Source organism: Etheostoma spectabile, chromosome 24 (genome assembly GCF_008692095.1).
Source record: "Etheostoma spectabile isolate EspeVRDwgs_2016 chromosome 24, UIUC_Espe_1.0, whole genome shotgun sequence".
NCBI classification, from domain to species: Eukaryota; Metazoa; Chordata; class Actinopteri; order Perciformes; family Percidae; genus Etheostoma; species Etheostoma spectabile.
Genome location: NC_045756.1, coordinates 10,475,662 through 10,495,493, shown reverse-complemented (window position 1 = coordinate 10,495,493; position 19,832 = coordinate 10,475,662). Strand labels below are relative to the sequence as shown.

At 43.3% G+C, this 19,832-nt stretch overlaps 1 protein-coding gene across 1 annotated transcript in view; it reads left to right on the top strand.

Annotated features, from left to right (window-relative positions):
• dmd (dystrophin) overlaps nucleotides 1–19,832 on the top strand; it is a 401,891-nt gene that overhangs the window by 155,431 nt on the left and 226,628 nt on the right. Inside the window, exons 13-14 of the mRNA XM_032505885.1 lie at nucleotides 15,873–16,054; nucleotides 17,729–17,879. Of these exons, the coding sequence (XP_032361776.1) occupies nucleotides 15,873–16,054; nucleotides 17,729–17,879 (333 nt within the window). The remainder of the gene's footprint in view (nucleotides 1–15,872; nucleotides 16,055–17,728; nucleotides 17,880–19,832) is intronic.

Here is a 19,832-nt window from a genome sequence, read left to right as displayed (position 1 = left end):
CCTCAACTCCCAACCGGGGCTGGTAGGCGAACTGGAGGGGGTCCAGGAGAGGTCTGACCATGGGCCGCAGCTGTTCCAGAACCAGTCTCTCCAGGCTCTTCATAATGTTGGAGGTCAGTGCCACGAGTCTGTAGTCCTTGGAGTCACTGGGACGTGGCGTCTTTGGCACAGGAACGAGGCAAGATGTCTTCCCCAGCATGGGGACCCTTTGGAGACTAAGGCTCAGGTTGAAGACATGGTGAAAGACTCCACATAGCTGGGAGGCACAGGCTTTGAGCACCCCAGGATGGATACCATCAGGGCCTGCAGCCTTATTATGGCAGTTTTCCACTGCGTGGTATCTACTCGACTCGTCTCGACTTTACTCGCCTTTTTTGGTTTTCCATTACGAAAAAAAGTCCCTGGGACCCGCTACCAGGTACTTTTTTTAGTACTACCTCAGTCGAGGTTCCAAGCGAGCCGAGGCGATACCAAAAGGTGACGTGAAAACCTGCAGACCGGTTGGTCGGAGAGAATCGTCACTTATGACTGCGTTTTTAGCAAACAAGAGTGCGGAGTGTGTTTCCAGAAAAAACGGGACATTTAAAACAAATCTAGCTGGACACCGACAGATTATCCACTCTCTGCACTATTCTCACTTTTCAACTGTTCGGGCTACTAGCGGCTTCATGTCGTTTCCAATATTGCACACTGTTACTTTAAAAAAACAAGACAATATATATAACAAAAGTTTTTATTTAGCTTTTCAAGTAGCGCATCAAACCCTCCCAAACTTCCCGGTCTTCTTCCTCTGCACCCTGTGTCCCCCCGGCTCTGCTGGCCCAGATGCATCCCAGTCGTTGTTATAAGACTGTCCGTGACTCTCATAAAGATTATACAAAGCCCAGTAGGTCAGAACCAGATGTCTCACCGGTCGGACATCGCCCACCAGACGGTCTGCGGCGGCGAGTTTGCAAAGCGTGAATGCTCTGAAACACAAACAGTACAGTCAGGCTGGAGAGAGGTGTGAACCTGTGTGCTAGAGGAGGGGGGAGTAGGGATCTCCCAGGAGGAGGGCAAGGGACAGTGAGGGGGGGAGGGGGAAGTAGTGGGGTTGGAGGTGAGACAGCAGTTGTGTCAATGGGGGGATGGGCAGGAGCAGGAGCATCAAATCTGTTAAAGAACAGATTGAGTTCATTGGCCCTGTCCAAGCTGCCATCAACTCCTCTGCTGCCATTCGGTCGGAAGCCAGTGATGGTCCTCATACCGCTCCAGACCTCCCTCATGCTGTTCTGCTGGAGTTTACGCTCCAGCTTCCTCCTGTACTTCTCCTTAGCCTCCCTGATCTTCACCTTCAGGTCCCCCTGAATGGCTCTCACCTCCTACCTATTCCCAGCTCTGACAGCCCTCCTCTTAGCATTCAGGATGTTCTTGATGTCCTTTGTTACCCATGGTTTGTTGTTTGGTTAACACTGAACAGTCTTTGCTGGGACAGTGCAGTCCACACAGAAGTTTATGTAATCTGAGATACACTCAGTCAGCCCATCTATGTCCTCTCCATGTGGCTCACAGAGTGCATCCCAGTCTGTCACCTCAAAACATCCCTGAAGTGTCTCATAGGCCTCCCCCGACCATCTCCTCACTGTCCTTGAGGTCACAGGTTGCCTTTTCACCAGAGGCACATAGAAGGGGTTGATTTGAACCAGGTTGTGGTCGGATCTGCCTAGTGGGGGGAGGGGGGAAGAGCTGTATGCATCCCTGACATTAGCATACAGCAGGTCCAGGGTCCTCTCCTCTCTAGTATGGCAGCTCACATACTGGGTGAAGTTATTTAGTGTGGTGGTCATGGTGACATGGTTGAAATCACCCGAGATCACTATGAGGGCACTCGGGTGTTGAGTCTGGAGTTCAGCAATGGCGGTGTGGGTGACGTTACACGCCGACGTCGGGTTGGCAGAGGGCGGAATGTAAACAGCAACGGCGATGGCATGTGAGATTTCCCGTGGCAGATAATATGGCCGGAGTCCCACAGCGAGCAGTTCAATGTCCGGATTACAGATGCGCTGTTTAACCATAATGTGACCGGGATTACACCATCTGTTGTTAAGTAGAACGGCAAGCCCCCCGCCTTTACGCTTACCGCTCTCGGTGTAGTCCCTGTGGGCCCGAACAGTCTGAAAGCCGTTGATGGAGACGTTGTGGTCGGGAATATCCGAGTGTAGCCAAGTCTCCGTGAAGCACATTAGACTACACTCGCTATACTCCCGCTGACTCCGGACTAACGGTGTTAGCTCGTCCATCTTATTAGCCAGTGACCTCAGATTGCCCATGATGAGAGAAGGGAGACACGGCTTAAATCTCCTTCTCCTAAGTCTCCGTTGCCTGGACCCCTCTCTCTTCCCTCGCCGTTTCATTCCACCTCTGCATCCTCGACGTGTCCTCCTCCAGATTTCCGTGGGGATGTCTGTGGGCCGGGGCGCCCAAGACAACGGTGCCGTGACTATCCAAAACTCTCTCAACTCGCATGATTTGAGAGAGTGTAGTGTTAGTGACTTAGAGTCTAAGAATTACACACGTAAGAAACAAAAAAGTCTGTTAAATAGAAACATGAAGACTGTTACAAAGTAAAAGTAAGAAGACGAAAGACGGAGCAACTGCAAAAGGCTGCATGCACGTTGGCGCATGCGCACTACTGATCCATTGCCATGTGATTGTAATCCAAACCAAGATGGACTGCCCCTGCTACAGCCCGTGACAGGCAGTCCGCCATGTGGTTGTTCTTACCGGCAACGTGCTGCAAGTCCGTAGTGAACTCCGAAATGTAGGACAGATGACGTTGCTGGCGGGCGGACCACGGCTCAGCTACCTTGGCCATGGCGAAAGTCAGCGGCTTGTGGTCCACAAAAGCAGTGAAGTGTCGGCCTTCCAGTAGGGAACGAAAATGTCTGAGGGCGAGGTAGAGACCCAACAGCTCTCGGTCGAAAGTGCTGTACTTCCGCTCACTGTGGCGTAACTGACGGCTAAAGAAAGCTAGCGGCTGCCAGGCCCCACCCACCCACTGCTCGTAGACAGCCCCGACCGCGTAGTCCGAGGCATCTGAGGTGATGGCGATGGGGGCTGTGGGAGAAGGGTGAGCCAACAGGGGGGCGTTCGCTAGGGCTTCCTTAGTGGCAGCGAACGCTTTGTCCCTGCTCTCAGTCCAGTCCACAGCCTGCTTGGGTTTACCTTTCAAAGCCTCATGCAGGGGCTGCATGAGCTGAGCGGCGCGAGGAATGAAGCAATGGTAAGCATTCACCATTCCCAGGAACTCCTGCAGGGCTTTGACAGTGAGGGGGCGTGGGAACTGTGCAACTGCCTCCACTTTTGAAGGGAGGGGGACTGCCCCGCTTTCAGTGACTCTGTGTCCTAGGAAGTCAAAACCAAACTGGCACTTGGCGGGGTTGATAATTAGTCCATGTTGGCTAAGCCGCTCAAAAAGGGTGCAAAGGTGTGCCAGGTGTTGAGATTTGGATGTGCTCGCTACCAGGATGTCATCCAAGTACACAAAAAGAAAAGGCAGGTCCCGCAAAACTGAGTCCATGAGGCGCTGAAAAGACTGAGCTGCGTTTTTCAGTCCGAATGGCATGCGCAGGAACTCAAACAGACCAAACGGCATGATCACTGCTGTTTTGGGAACGTCCAGTGGGTGTACTGGCACCTGATGATATCCCCTGACGAGGTCCACTTTGGAAAAGATCACCTTACCCGCCAGGTGTGCAGAGAAATCCTGTATGTTCGGGACTGGGTAGCGGTCAGGTGTTGTAGCCTCATTAAGTTGTCGGTAGTCGCCGCACGGGCGCCAGCCGCCGCCAGGTTTAGGGGCGATGTGGAGGAGTGACGCCCACGGGCTGTTGGAACAGCGGACTATACCGAGGCGTTCCATATTTGCAAACTCAGCCTTTGCAACGGCAAGCTTGGTCGGGTTGAGGCGCCGAGCGCGGGCGTAGACGGGCGGACCTATAGTGGCCATATGATGCTCCTCACCATGCTTCGTGGTAGATGCAGAGAAAGTGGGCTGCGTGAGGGCTGGGAAACCGGCAAGCAGACAGTGGAAGTCATCCGAAACTGAGAGCATGCCGCCGAGTATGCTTGTATAAGAGCAAACGTATAAGAGCAAAACGTGACAGCATTAATCAAACGGCGGTTCTTTACATCCACTAAGAGTCCATGTGCACACAAAAAAACGGCGCCGAGGAGGGGAATGGCGACCTTGTGTTGAGGGTTCAGTCAGACCTGAACACAGAACAACACAGGTAGACAGGAAAAGGTAACAAAAAGGTTTAATCCACTAAAAAACACACAAAAAACCAAAGAACAGGAGATGGTGAAGGTGTAAGTGGTAATCCAGTCCGGGGAAGCTGCACAGAGTGGTGACGGAACACAATATCTGTGACGGAACAAGAAACAAAGTTAGTCAGTAGCAAAGTTTAGTAGAGCAACGATACTAAGTGACTGGCCTAGTTACCACTTGGGAGTATGTAACGAACTGGCGCTGAAGAGGTGGTCAGCCCGGGTATAAATACTGCAGTGGTGGTGATGGTGATGAGACGCAGCTGTGCTGGTAGACAGATGATGGTGATGTGGTGCAGCTGAGCTGGTAGACCTTGTACCTCTAGGACGCCCTCAAGTGGTGGACAGAAAACACAGACACACAGGGGAAAGGAGGGGGAATGGTACACTGAAAAAAATAACATGTTGTATTAACTTAATTCAATAGTGGACATTGGTTGCACACAGATGTTTTGCTTTGGCAGCAGATTAAACAATTGGGTTAAATTAACACAAGTTATTCATGTTCCATAAACCTGTGTATTTTGTGTTGATACAGTGTGATAAAAACATGTTTTAATAAAGTAATTTGAGCTCTTCGAACATTTTAATCCTTCACAATTTTATCACTTTATTTCAACACTATTGGATACTTTATACTCCAATACTATTTGATCACTTAAATACTACACGTTTTTTCATATTACATATTAGTATATTCTAGTGTCAACTACACCATTTTATAGGCATTCAAACATTGTTTATATTGTTCTCTGAAGATGGTTGCCTGTAACCTTTCAAAATAAAATGTCTAATTTCACTGCAGTGACAGTAGGTAAAGAATATAACTGACATTACTGTTTTACTGTAAAACAAATCAACAGTGAACAAGTAACATCAGTTTTTCAGTGTTTTACCAACTCAATCACAGAACGGAAATTAGACCTTTTCTTTTAAAAAAAGTTACAGGCAACCATCTTCAAAGAGAACAATACAAACATGTTCAAGGTCTCTATTGTCAAGATTAAATTAAATAACAAATGTAACTGTAAACACTTCGATATAACTATAGAACTGATTTGAAATGCAAAAACATTGACATTGCATCCAGCAATCATTCATTTTATTGTCTAATACCTTTCTATTAACTCTCATAATCATTAAAATTATCCATTTTTACCAGTTGCATTTCAAAACCTTTATTCAACAGCAACAATTCTAACACTAACAAAGAATCTGGAGTTATACAAGGAACAGGTAAATATTTCAAAATGGCTACGCTGCCTTAAGTTCGGCCATAAGTTCCCCTTGTACATAAGATTAAGGACTGTGTCAATATCAGATCCAATACTGCTGTATGAATTGGAACAATATTATATTGAAATAATCGAAGGTTAAAGTTTTCTAAATAACACAGTAGACTAAAACCATCTAATATAAACACATCTCTGGTCCCACAGGTAACATACATACACACAAAGAAAAATGATCCTACGAGAGCCATGTCTGAGTTGTATTCTTGGAATATTAGAATTCTTTACTCCAACTGAATTAAACTAAACATCCTGTTTTACACGGCCCTGATGGCACTAGTTATACTGTGTTCAGTTCTCCATCTCTTCCCCTGTAAGACACATAGAAACTAAAATTGAACAAGGCTGCCAATCTGAGAACTTAGAGGGGAAAAGAACTGTCCCCGTCAACATGGCAGTTAAGGAATAAACACTGGGCCTCATGTGCACAACAGTGAGCTCTCCTTACTGGAGCAGTTTTGTTTTTAAGATTTGGGCTTTCCTTGAGAGTTGAGTCACATCCAACTCCATTACCACTTTTTGAATCACTTCAAAAGTGTAGCGTAGCTGTGATGGATACTTCATGTTCAAAGAGTAACAAAGTCCAAACAGCAAGGCTGTTGCAAGAGCCACATTATCCAGATCTTGAAGAACTACCACACCCTCGATGATGATCCCAACATCAGAAAAGTCATTGCCTGGCGTCTCTCTGGTGACATAGATTCCCACTGTTGTTTTCTCGATGGCACTCAGTGCAGTGGCCTCAGTCATGTCCTGGTTGAAGACAAAACATTTCTTGAAGCTTTAAAAAATATGCAGCAATTGTAATGCTATAGTTTATTTAAATCCATGTTAGCAGCATAGCAGATTACTACAGCCAAACAATGCCCTGCCATTCATGGTCAATTAATGGAGAAAAAAGGATCCCAGATCAAATGAAGAGGAGCCTTCAATCTTTACAAACTAATGTAAAGATTGAATTCTCATCCTCATTTTTTTCTGGAAGTTGTTTTTATGTTCCTGGACGATATCTATCATGAACCTGAATTTACTCCAGGGCTGTATCCCAGTCCCAATTCTGCCCTTGTCAGATGAGGGTTAGTGCAGTGTAGGAAGATGGTTGAATTGACCTTCTTTCAATAAATTTGAAGTGTTTTTCACACTGCTGTAATTGTTTTTTCACTTTCATAATGGAGGACAATGGAGAAAAAGAGGACTATTTGGACCATTTTTTTTATCTTATCGCTGGAATCACTTTGCCAAGGTAATAAAGAGGGCAAATGGACCTAAACAGTCCAAGTACGATCACAACGTTAACCAAATCAGTTTTGAAATAGCAAAGCCACAATCTACTCACAAAACACTCACCATGTACTCCTGCACCAAGAAGTCAGGATTCTCATTCAGATAGATGCAGAGTCCTTTAATGAGGGACTCTCTTCTGGCATCAATGTCATCCTTAAGAAATATAACAAAGAAAATAGAGATTATTGAACTCAAATTTTCAGTAGCACAGACGAGAGAGAGAGAGAGACAGTGAATGCATGATAAACACAACTAGGTCTTTTCAGTGGAAACTACTCACAGGTAAAGGGAGTTGAGCTCTGCAATGGTTGCAAATACATATTTTACTGACCTAATGCAATGCACATCCATTTTATAGTTAAACAATTTAAAGTTAAAGGTTCTTACTGTCATCGTGGCAGCTATGTCTTTCAGCTTTTTGCCGTGCTCCCCCGCTCGCTTTGCAAACACTCTCAGGAATCTTTCAGAGAGAAGGTCAAGCTGCGACAGAAACCTTGATTGTAGAGGCATGGTTGTGATGCGCTTAAACTCCGCGTTTATCTGAAACATGAAAATATTGTTTGATAAAGGCACCACCCACAGATTTTAGAAGACATTTCTAACATCAAATCTACACCTGCCCGCCATATCATTGCGTGCACTGTGCATGATTAATCATCTGGGCTCTGCTATGGAATATTTGAAACATCCCAATGAGGTCGAGCATTACTTTTACACATGAACACATTGTCTATACAACTAGTCAGGGCATTATTTTTTAAATTACCTCCATTGCATCAAAAAGAGCTGGCCATCTCTCTTGTACATTGCTGATCATGGGAGCTTCACAAATTACTTCTTGTCTTCTTAATGCAAATGTTCTGTCCATTTTAGCCCTTATTGTCTCTCTGTTGTTGCGCATCTTGACATCTGAAAGGAGTTCGACCCTCATCTTCTCCAAGGACTGGGCACATTCTCCTAGTGGAAAAGAGGGGCAGTATTCCACCTCACCCCTCTTTGGTTTCTTAACATCAAAAGCAGGGGAACGTTTCTCAGCTGGTTTATATTTCAAAGAATTCACGCATACTTCAGGACATCCTACTTTTCGGAGATGTGTGCGGTAGTTTGACAGCTTGTATTTGAGGCTCATCTTCCATCCTTCGTAGCCAGAGGGTGAGCCTTTTTCTTTTAAACATGGATGCTTCAGGATGAGTGCCTCTGCAACTTCGTCAAATTTACTGCTTGTGAGATAGACTGTGTACTTAACTATCTCCTGAATCAACCCCTCTAATATGTCGGACTTCAGCTTTGGATCAGGGATCAGCAGCATTCCGTTTTCTTTGAAAGCTACATGGGCCTTCTGAAGCTTAATTTCCGCATCGTATGTGAAACGGGGAACACAGAACAAATCTGGCCATGAAGCCCGTGATGACGTAGACTCTGAAGATGAAAGAATCATGGTGCTGTCACCAGAACAGGATGAGGTGTCATCAGGAGCACTGGTTGATGAAAAGGAGAAACTGGGTTCACCTTGGTCTTGAGGTTGACAGGATATGTATACAACTTTAAGTGTCGCTTTGTCTTGTATTTCTTCCATTGAAGTTAAGTTCACAAACTCGTTGCCAAAAAGCGTGTCCATGAACTGCAGTCGGAAGGGTTCCATTATTTTACACTGAATCTTTACGTTAGTCTCTAGTTCAGCCACAGTTGAAGGAAGACCAGCAGAAAACATGAGCCTCTGACTACTGTCTGGTCCAAGGATGACTCTGAGAACAGCTTGAGTTGTCATGGTTTCACTTGACTATCTGTTAGGAAAGAATAAGAAAATTTAATTAGAATCAGTTTTATAACACAAGGTATTGTTAATCACCAAATCTCATGTTTTACTGTTAAAACACTAATACTTTAAATAATCTGAAAACTTAACTGTGAAAGAAACACAGACATGCCAACATGAATTTGTCAAAAGCGTAGAAGAAATTGGGTTAATATCAAACACATACCCACAACACCAGTTAGTGTGTCCAGGGTTTCCCCATGCACATTAGTACGTGACAGCAGAAGACAATGTTGTTGTTTTTTTTACACTGTCTTCTAGTGTTCCCCAACACAGTCCTACTAATCCTTTCATCACAGTCATGAGTGCATGATGTTGCCAATCCCATAATCATGTTAAACACGGAGTAAATCAAACATATCCCCATATCATTCAGAGGAAAGCACAGGATACCAGAGGAGTGATGAAGTGGGCTACAGGCTCAAAACAGAATTGAAAACGAGTGCTCTCCAGGGTTTCCATACATTCATTTTTCAAACTTTTCCAAAACATTCCCATTATAAATTTGTTCAATTTCCTTAATTTACTTTAAAATGCAAAAAACTTTTTGATAAAAATAAAAAAAACAGATCTTTTTAGTGATTGGGTTTCATTGGAGCAGTAGGAGAGGAAGAGAAAGGGAATGGAAATAAGATGAGCAGAGAGAAGACAAAAGAAGGATGAGGTGTGTAATATATATAAATTATTAGCTTTTGCTGGAATTTGGTTTCCATGAGAACCCTGGGCCTCCTTTTAAAGACTGTATGCAACTGTAGGCACAATGATTTTTACATTACCTTACCAGAACAGACAGACTGATCTCTTCAAGGTCACCATCCGCACACCCCCAACTACATAGGCAGCCAGTGGATACTCATCAACCAGTTCGGAGATTTCGACAAGAGCAAGTTCTCGTGCTGGAGATGGAGTCAGCTGAAAGGCTCCATAATGCTCACAATACCATCCACACAGTAGTTTCAACACAAAAAATAGTCTCTGCTGCAAAATGCATATTTGATGGATTTCCCCAAATTCAGGCAAGCCACCCTCAGAACCATATGCCACTATCATACCTGGTCTGTAATTTATTCCCTTGCTCCAAATGTTTTTTGCTAGATTTATTTCAGATACATCAGGATCTCTCTGTTTAAAAGCTTGAGCTAGCGCTTCCTTCAAAACATCTAATGGGACAGTAGATACATCTGATACTTCCAGCAACGGTTTATCAATATTTGGTGATGACAAGTGATAACCAATCATAATCTGATGTTTCACAGCCAGAGACAGAGGCACATTTTTAAAGCAACTGGTGTGTTTTATAACTTTTTTAAAGAAACTGTGCTTTGCCTCAAACCTGATGGTCCAAAGTCCCACGAGAGGCCCCAAAAGCTGTATCAGTTGTGGGTAATGTTCTATGTAATGGTGTTTGGGCAGCAATTTTGTGTTAGGAAACACCTCTTGATACCTTTGTCGATGATCTGAAATTTTGCTCTCAAGGTAAGCAATAGACTCTTCACTGTGAACTGAGGCAACCACTAGCTCAACAATCTTTTTTAGATCCAACAAGACCTGCCATACTGGCTCATGTTCAGGAATCTTGGGGCCAATTAGAAATGGGAGCAATCTTAACAAGTTCCAATTTTCATGGGCATTGCCCCCTATGGTTTTCCTGCTTGAAAGATTTTGTGGCAAAGTATGAGGCTTATTGGTTTTGTCTGTCCACTTGTATGGGAAATGCAGAATGGAACTGTTTATAACATCCAAGGTGATATACTTCTTTGATATTAGTAATGTGAGGCACTGTGCTATTTCAACAGGCACAATGCCTTCAAAAAGATCATGCGCAATGTCAGGAGGGTAGCCACTGACAACATGAAAATGAGACAGTGCTCCAGTAAAAGGACAGGCTCTTTTTACTCCAAAACAGCTACTGCCACTATCTAGTGCTGCTCTGACATGGGTTTCATGGGTTTCTTTTGTTCTGAGGCTGAAAGTTCCTGACCTAACCCCATGCAACTGAATATCTGAAGCTGGTGCTGTACAAAAACGACAAAAGTAGGGCCCTGCAAAGTTCTCCACAAAACCTGCTATTCCATGTGCTCCTAAATTGTCAGCAGCAATAGTCTGCACTGTGCCCTTCAGTGATTTGTTCAGTTGTGGGACAAAAATGCCATCAATTTCCAAAGTCCTCAGGTCGCGTATTAGGGGCTCTAAAACCTTGTCATAACCAAATGACTTTACATTGTCTGTTTTACACAAAATGGCCAGGAAAATTGAGGACAAACTAGAATGAGACCCTGGGGGAAGGTTACTCAGTACCCAATACACAGCACAAAGTTTATGGGTTTTGCGGGAGGTGCCCAAAGGGTTACAGACCTCGAAGTCATCAGCATACAAAGTTATGGATAAACTTAGTTCTTCCCCTGACAACAAAACATTTTCCTTAAAATGCAGACCATCCTTATAAGACCTGTACAAAATTTCTTTTCCAGTCTCTGTGTCCCTTTGTGTTTTGTGATTACAAACTATCTTGTCCACAATATCTTTCCTACTCAGCAGCACTTGCAGGGATTGTAGGATGGGGACATACTGGAATGTTTTGTTCTCTTTTGCATCTAAAATATATTCAAGTGGTTCAACAACTTTAAATTTTGCCTTGTAATATTGCTTACGTTGATAAGCAGAACTCAAAGGGCCATCCTTCTTGATGGCCTTATTTAAAGGATTTGCTGTGCACAGAGAGGAGATAATTTCATCTACGACAGCTCTGTCAACTTGGAGCTTGTGCTTCTGAAAAATGTCTACTAGAACACCTTCAGCATGAGATTTTGATAGACAGCCAGTTAAATGTTGAAGTTCTACCAAAAAATCATTGATTGCTCTGCTTGGTACATGGGAAAAATGTTCTAATTTTAACAAAGCTGCTGCCAAACTGTGCTCTATTATATCTGGGAGGTCATTTAGAGCACCAGTACTGCTACCGGGTTGAGCATCCTCACCAATGTCATCATCAGATGTATTTGAAGCAGATTCTGGGGAAGCGAGGGTGGCTGATACTACAATTCCTGGTTTAAAATCTTTTAGTAAAAAAGACCTGTGTTTTCTGCTCTTGTGGGATTTAAAAGATCCTAAGACGTTTGTTTGAAATTTGCAATCCAAGAACATACACGTTACAACCTCATTTTTCTTCAAATGTGAATTAACGTGAGTCCAGTAATCCCTCGCAGACACAAGATCCTTACAAGAACACAAATGGCAACTAAATGTACATTTCTCTGACTGATAACTAGTTTTAATAACATGACATCTATTCAAATGAATTAACAGTGCATTCCACGTTCTAAAAGTGCATGGGCAGCTTGCATGCACACATGGAATACGATTGTTATTCCCATAATGTCTATGTCTGACTCGATAGTGCTTAAGAATATGGGACCTACTTGTAAAAACTGAAGGGCAGGTCTTGCATTGCCACATTCACTCTGTCACTGGAACACTTCTAGCACCATTCACTGTGAATGTGGAAACAAATAATTAAAACGTAGGGTTGGAGATCCTGGAAAAATGGTTTGAGCAGGCCACATTTTAATTTTAAAATATATATATATAATTACAGTAACTATAAGAGCAAATATAATGTCCTGGTCTCACCACAAAAACTTGAGCCCACGATCAATCAGCTGACTCCAGGTGATATATTGAGTTTATCTGTCACTCTGCTGCAAAACAGGAAAAAAATAATTTAGGCATTACAAAACTGTATTTCAATAAACGTACATTAGATGTACACTCACTGGCAAAAAATTTTTAGGTACACTGCATAAACCATTGTAAAATATCAAATAATTAATGTGATTATTGCCTTCTCTAATGAGAACAGAGACTAACCATGTTCCATGTTCAAACACTGGGCTGACTGTGCAAACTTTGTGTCCCACAAAGAGAAAGTTTCCATTTTGTAGGCTACGTTAATTAGTGGTACGCCATCACTACATGATTTTTACTACCACTGCTTCAGACAGAGCAAACCGTCAATGTGTCCTTTTTCGAATTTCCTCTCCGTCTCCTCATGGTCTCATTACACGGTGTTTCGGGGAGGGGGGGGGGGGGCGATAACTTAATGTCGCTGATAACACTAGCAAAGGCTGCTCGATGGACAAATCTCACTAACGCTACGGTCACGGTGCAGTTAGCACACAATGTAACTTAACAGTCAGTTGGCAAACCAATACTAACAGAAACAGACTAATGAGCACCGCAAAGTTAAGTTAAATTGAACATGAACGGGTCCCGCTCAAAAAACTAGCTAGCTAATTCAAATGAAACATGGTGAGAAAATAGCGCGAGCAAATAAACTCACGGTCCTCATTTAACGTTACGTAGTGACTCTCAAGATATTGAACTACTTTTGGCTGAGCTTTAACAACAATATTTTATTAGCAAATCCATATACTTACCGAACGAATAATGGCGTGGAGTACAAGACGACGAGTCCTTTGAAGTGACAGTTGCCTTCTTCTAGCAACAATGTAAAGCGCGCCAGACGAGATCGCGTGTGGTATCACGAGAATTACATCGCTTCTTTATTTACTCACTTCATCCCAACATGATCGGAACAAATTTGCGTACCCTCTCTGTATATTATGTAGTTTCTACACTTTATAGTTACGTTTAACTTTAAAACATGAGGCAGTTGTGTTAAATGCATCCAAGACATTTACATAAATCCAAGAGTTGGCAAGTCTCCTTTTTTTCAGTGTACGGAAAAGGCAGCAGACCCACAACACCTTGGCTGTAACAAAATCCCAGCCAAACCGCTGTCCTTCGAAACACAATTCCACGTAACTCGTTCCATATGTGCGGATAGGGCTACCGTTTACAGCTTCCAGTGGGGGGCCGTGGCCACCGGTCAACATGTCCAAACGGGATGCAGGCGGGACGCTCCTCTGTGCCCCCGTGTCGCACAGAAAACGTCGTCCGGAGATGCTGTCACAGATGAAAAGCAGCCTGCCCAAGCGGCCGACGCTCATGGCCACTACTGAGCGCCCCGGCCCCGGCGTTTCCCGACCCGCCAAAACTGCATGGCGAACGGCATTTGCTAGCCTTGGGTCCGAACTTTGCATGGTAAAAACACAAGCCTGAAGACCTTTGGGGACCTGAAGACTGCCGCTGGCGAGAAGTAGTTGCAGCGACGAGTGTGGAGTCGTCCAGAGTCACAGGAGTGATGCGCGCGGGAAAAGTCGCTGCCACACAATTTCCCTGACTTGCCAGGAAAAACGTATCCGCCTCCTCAGCCAGTCTCCGACAGTCAACGATTGTGGTGTTAGCTAGTGCAGCTCTAACTTGGGAAGGCAGCTGACGCAGGAAAAGCTGAACGAACAGAAAATCGGGTCTGTGCTCACCCAAAAGGTCCAGCATGCGGTCCATTAGCTCAGACGGTTTGCTGTCACCCAGTCCTTGAAGAGAGAAAAGCCTACTGGCTCTCGCAGCGTCCGACAGTTCAAATGTTTTCAACAGGTGGGCCTTGAGTGCTGCATACTTCCCAGTTGCCGGAGGGTTTTTTAGCAAGTTCACCACCCGGGATGCTGTTGAACTTCCGAGGGCAGACACGACATAGTAGTACTTTGTTGTATCCACGGTGATCTCCCGCAACGCGAACTGCGCTTCTGTCTGGGCAAACCATGCAGACGCCGATGATTCCCAGAATTCGGGGAGTTTGAGGGTGACAGCATTTGCGGTCATGATCATGTCGTGTCTCTGGATCCGTCCAGCAGACTAAAGTCAGTGTGGAAATTGCGGCAAGATGCAAGAGACAATTTCTCACTTTGAGCACACGAAAAGCGTGACTCGTTTATTCAACAGGAGAAAAACCAAAGAACACAGAATAAGGCGCTACGCTTAATGCCAACCTCATAACGTCCCACGTCATCACGCCTTCACAACATTTAAAGGGGCCGTGTTCCCTGAACAGTTATCATTAACTGTGGTGACTCAAAGGCAGTGAATTACATGTGTAATTAAATGTGTGTGGAACAACACTTATCAGCAAGGTGAATTATGTCTTATCTTTTCTTATCTTTTTTTACAGGGCGTTTATTGCTTGCTTCTTTCTTTGGGCAATGCATCCACGTCACGCCGTGAGAACTCGTTGGCTGCTTGTCTTGAAAAGAGTTCTGTAAATCCTTGAAAGTGCCTTACTGTTTGCCTTGGCCAGTTTAACTCCAACTTAACTTTCCAAGCACTGTAACATGCGCTAACCCTAGACTTTGCTGGGTCCATTAACAAATTCCGTCGTAGCGGAAACCACAACCACACTATAGTTACGAGAAAAACAAAAAATACAATAGACCAAATCTTTAACTGTTGCATCTACAGTACCTTTACATTAAACACATTTCCTATTTGAGAGCATGAAACCATAAACATAAATTAAAATTACTATGAATTGTGCATTAATTGTGCATTATAACACATTACATGTTTAAACAGCACTTACAAGTTAATTTTTCACTATTTTGTGACATCTAAGCAGCAGCAGAGTAGTCTGTTTTGCTGGATGTAAAATGCTGGGATAAAGCCTGACTTCCGGCATGTCTCTCTTGGCTATTTACACCGAATGTGGGGACAGATTGCCACTGTGTTGCTGCTCAGCTCGACAGCTCCTACGTAGGTGCCAAACGAATGCCACACTATGGCACCTATCTGACTCCTTCCACACGCTTGCTACTGAAGTGCCAGTGCCATTGTGAGAATCTCTGCCTTTTATAAATAGTAAAATCGGTCTTCCCTAGATAGTAAAAGATTCTTGTGTTTTCAACTAATATTGAATTGATCCGTGACTTTTTAAGTACACGTGCGGAGCTGATTTAGCACTGTGCAACAGTTTTGAAAGTTAACTGTAAGTGTTGAATGAACTGTGATAAATGTGGACTTACAGGACCACTGACTTCCTATTTAATTTATGCTCTCAAAATTAAATTTACCCTGACCATTTTCCTGTGTGAGACCCTACAAGGATCATAAGAGTCAACCGTTTTGAGGAAATAGATTAAGCTCTAAGGTGTGAGGTGGAAAGCTATATTGAGAGCAGTTAAAGTCAATGAGGGTCATTTAGTGGGAGTAGTGATGTGAGACACCCCTCTTTTAGAATCATTGTGAAAATGTGTAAAACGTTTTGTTCTGTCTCTCACCAGGGGTACATGGTGGAGCTGACCACCCACCAAGGCAGCGTGGGTAGGGTACTCCGTGCCGGCGCTGCCCTGCTCGGGGAGGGGAACCTAAGTGAAGAGGAGGACTCTGAAGTCAGGGAGCAGATGAACCTCCTTAACTCCCGGTGGGAGCACCTGAGAGTGGCTAGCATGGAGCGACAGAGCAGGTAGAAACATTCAGTCAAAGGTTTTTGTAGGTTAAACTTTTTGTTGGTTGAGACTGACATGTCTCACAAACCACTGGATGGATTGCCAAGGAATTTGATATGGATATTCATGTTTCTATCAGGATCAATTATGGCAACTTTGATCATCATCATGTCAAAATTTTGGATTTGTCCAATACTTTGGTTTATGATCAACTTCAGCTACCCTTTGTGTTCAGTGCTAATTATCAAATGTTAGCATGCTATCACATTCAAATAAGACTGTGAACATTATATATTGATCCTGGTAAACATCAGCATGTTAGCATTTAGTTCAAAGTACCAGTCTCTCTAGCATGGCTACAACGCTTAGTCTTGTTTATTGTATCGAGAGTTTATCACAATCTGAGAAACTTATAAATTCCAAATATATGACAAAGACATAGAGCCCTATTTTAATGATCTAAGTGCATGGCAAAAAGTGCCTGGCGCAGATGTGTTTAGGGCTTGTCCAAATCCACTTTTGCTAGCTTGATGGTGGAAAAAAGAGTTGGTGCGCCGGGCGCATGGTTCAAAAGGGTTGTACTTAATATCTTTATTAAGGTGTGTTTTGGGCATAACATGTTATAAACCAGTGTCATCTCCCATTCCCTCTAAAAGCCAGGCGCGTTTGTACCTTGGTGCATTACTATTATGATCGCAGATTTGCACCGTCATATTTTAGTCGTAATCTTTTTAATCTTTTGCATGTGTGTGTGCTGCTGCGCGTCCCTGTGTGTGTGCAACAAGCATAGCGTGCGTGCATAATGTGCATACACTGTGCATAAGCTTAGGCGCATTTTACTAATGCACTGTTAAAAAAAAAGAAGGAAATGCTACGTTATTGACTTTAGACCAGGTTTTTGCTGGTCAATGGCGCGATCACTTCCCGCTGCATGAAGATAGCAATATGCACAGAATACACCTGAACACACCACCCTGTAAGACCAGCACGCGTAAAGGCGCACAGATGGGCGCAGGTGCATTTGCTTTTTAAACGATGTGTGCGCTGGACGGTGTATTGACAACTGCGTCGGTCTTAAACAAGGAAAGACACTTGTGTTGGGCTTTGTGCTGGGCCCATAGAGTCAACGGTCTTTAAGACAGACTTTGGAATATAAACAAAGGTCAAAGAACTTAGGGAGAAGTGTTACACAATGTATTCGCCCAAAAAGAAATGTTTCTTTTCAATATTAATTTACGTCTATGAATACATTTTGATCTCTTTTTACACAATGAAGATCCCTACAGCAGCCAACATTCATGGATACAAAGAAAAGCAGCCTTTTTAATTATGGTGACTCCAATGATACCTAACATCAAGCTAAATTTAATTAACTGTTCAGCTATCTTCTTTGATAATCTTGTTTATTCAAGCACAAAGCTCTGCAGACATGGCCCGGACTCTAAAATACCACTTAGACAATACAGCAAAGGTGTACTCTTAAGCAGGGGTAAATATAAGAACAGGATAGGTGGCTTTTATTATTCCTCTCAATTAAATCAGCAGTAGTCACTGTTTGGGGGATCAGCATGTTTAACTAGAACTTCATCTGCCCTTCTGAACTGTTCTTGAGCTAGAGTCTGTTTGATGAGGGCTAACCCACTCAGTATAAACATTCAATGACAGCTCACTGAACTGTCTCTCACCCCCAGACTCCACGAGGTCCTGATGGACCTACAGCACCAGCAGTTGCAGCAGCTCACAAAGTGGTTGGATGTAACGGAGGCCCGGATTAGGAGGATGGGGGCCCAACCACTGGGTCCTGACCTGGAGGACATCAAGCACCAAGTTGAAGAGCACAAGGTTGGCAGCTGCTGGCCTGAGGCCTGTCTTTCAATTATGGCCTAGCAAGTCAAGTTTAACGTGATATGATTAACCCTCATGTTATCTTCCCGTCAAAACTGAAAAGCAACACTTTTGTTAAAGCTTTTTTAATTATTTTTTTATCTTTTCCTTACATTTTTCTCCATTTTAATCAACACTTGTATTCAATGTTTGTCACTTTTTTGACGTTTTCAACACTACGTAACACTAACTTATTAACTCTAGTTTTACAGTTATTTTTGGAATTCATGGTCAAGAAACCTCATTTATAGGAAATTATACCTAATGTTTGAGTTAGAAAATCAGAAATTACTAATTATTTAGACTGAAATTAAAGGTCATGTCAACATTTATTCAATACCACTTGGAAACCACTATAAAATTGAAAAAGACACCCCAAAATTAATAAAAGTAGAGATTTGTACTTGCCAAAATGTTTTGCGTGGAATCAATCATGTCATTTTCAGTAGTCAAAAAGAACATTGATATAGGAAAATGGGTATTTGACCCAAGGACAACATGAGGGTTAAGCTGAAATGATCCTGTTTATTGACTGTTTGCCAAGCTTTATACCATTTAGTTTCAATTGCTGAGTCTGTCAAACTTCCCGTTTTTGCAGTACACATATGCAGTTTACAATGTAAACTGCCAAATTTACGTCAGAATTCTATGTAATTTATTAAACAAATGGCGGCTAATTTGCATTGAAAGGAGCCAGTTGAGGTGGTTCGGGCATCTGTAAGGATGAATCCTGGGCGCCTCTCTAGGGAGGTGTTCCAGGCACGTCCAGCTGGGAGGAGGCCTCGGGGAAGACCCAGGACTAGGTGGAGAGATTATATCTCCAACCTGGCCTGGAAATGCCTCGGGATTCCCCAGTCGGAGCTCAGGAAAGGGCAGTTTGGGGTCCTCTGCTGGAGCTGCTTCCCCCGCGGCCCGATATTGGATAAGCGGAGGAAGATGAATGGATGGATGGATGGATGGATGGATGGCTAATTTCAGACAGAAGTAGACAAAATCAGTCTTTAATTTCTAGCCAGACTTTGTTGACTGAAATGACAACAGTCTGGCAGGTTTTATCAGCTCTAACTCGTAGGGCTGCACGATTATGGCCAAAATGATAATCACGATTATTTTTATCAATATTGAGATCATGATTAATTATCACGATTATTTGTTGATTTTAACCAAAACAAATTTCATTGTCACATGGGCTATTTATAACTGCTTTCACATTCATATTGTGCTACAAGTGCTTCACTGAGCTGCAAAACTAACACAGTTAAGCTAAATAGAAAGTGCTACTGTTTGAAAGCGCATCCCTGAACTGAAACCTGACATTTCATGGATCGACGTCTTATTGCTGGTCCCCCGCTTGCTGTCGCATTCCCATCACATGGCCAACACCTGTAATTTGGCCTTCTTCCCTTTTGGCCTTGGCTAAACCAGCTTGCCCTTGCATCAAATCTTCCACTAAAGTGGGCTAAATGTTCAGTTTTGAGTAAGCAACCACTTTTCACAAGCTTTTTTATTAAAACAGATTGGGATTATAACAAAAAAATCTGCGCAGAGAGTAAGAGCCGAGATCCAAACACAGGCACGGTTTTACAGAAGAAATGGGTCGTGTACGCATGTAAAAAAAAACAAAAAAAAAACGGACCTTTCTATGAACGGAATGACGCATTTAAAATATCGCTCGATCATGCAAATTTGATCGTGGGAAGCCAAAATCGTTATTGTTATTAAAATTTGATTAAATGTGCACGCCTACTAACTAGCCAGCAATTTAATCTAACATTAGGGTAGTGACTTGATTAAAAACTCCAGAGCCAAAAACCAGAGCTCTGCAAAAGGCTTTTTAATATGCACTTAATGTACATACATAATATGATGCTAAACAAGTCATTCTTTTTCATTCTTTTTATTTGCTACAAT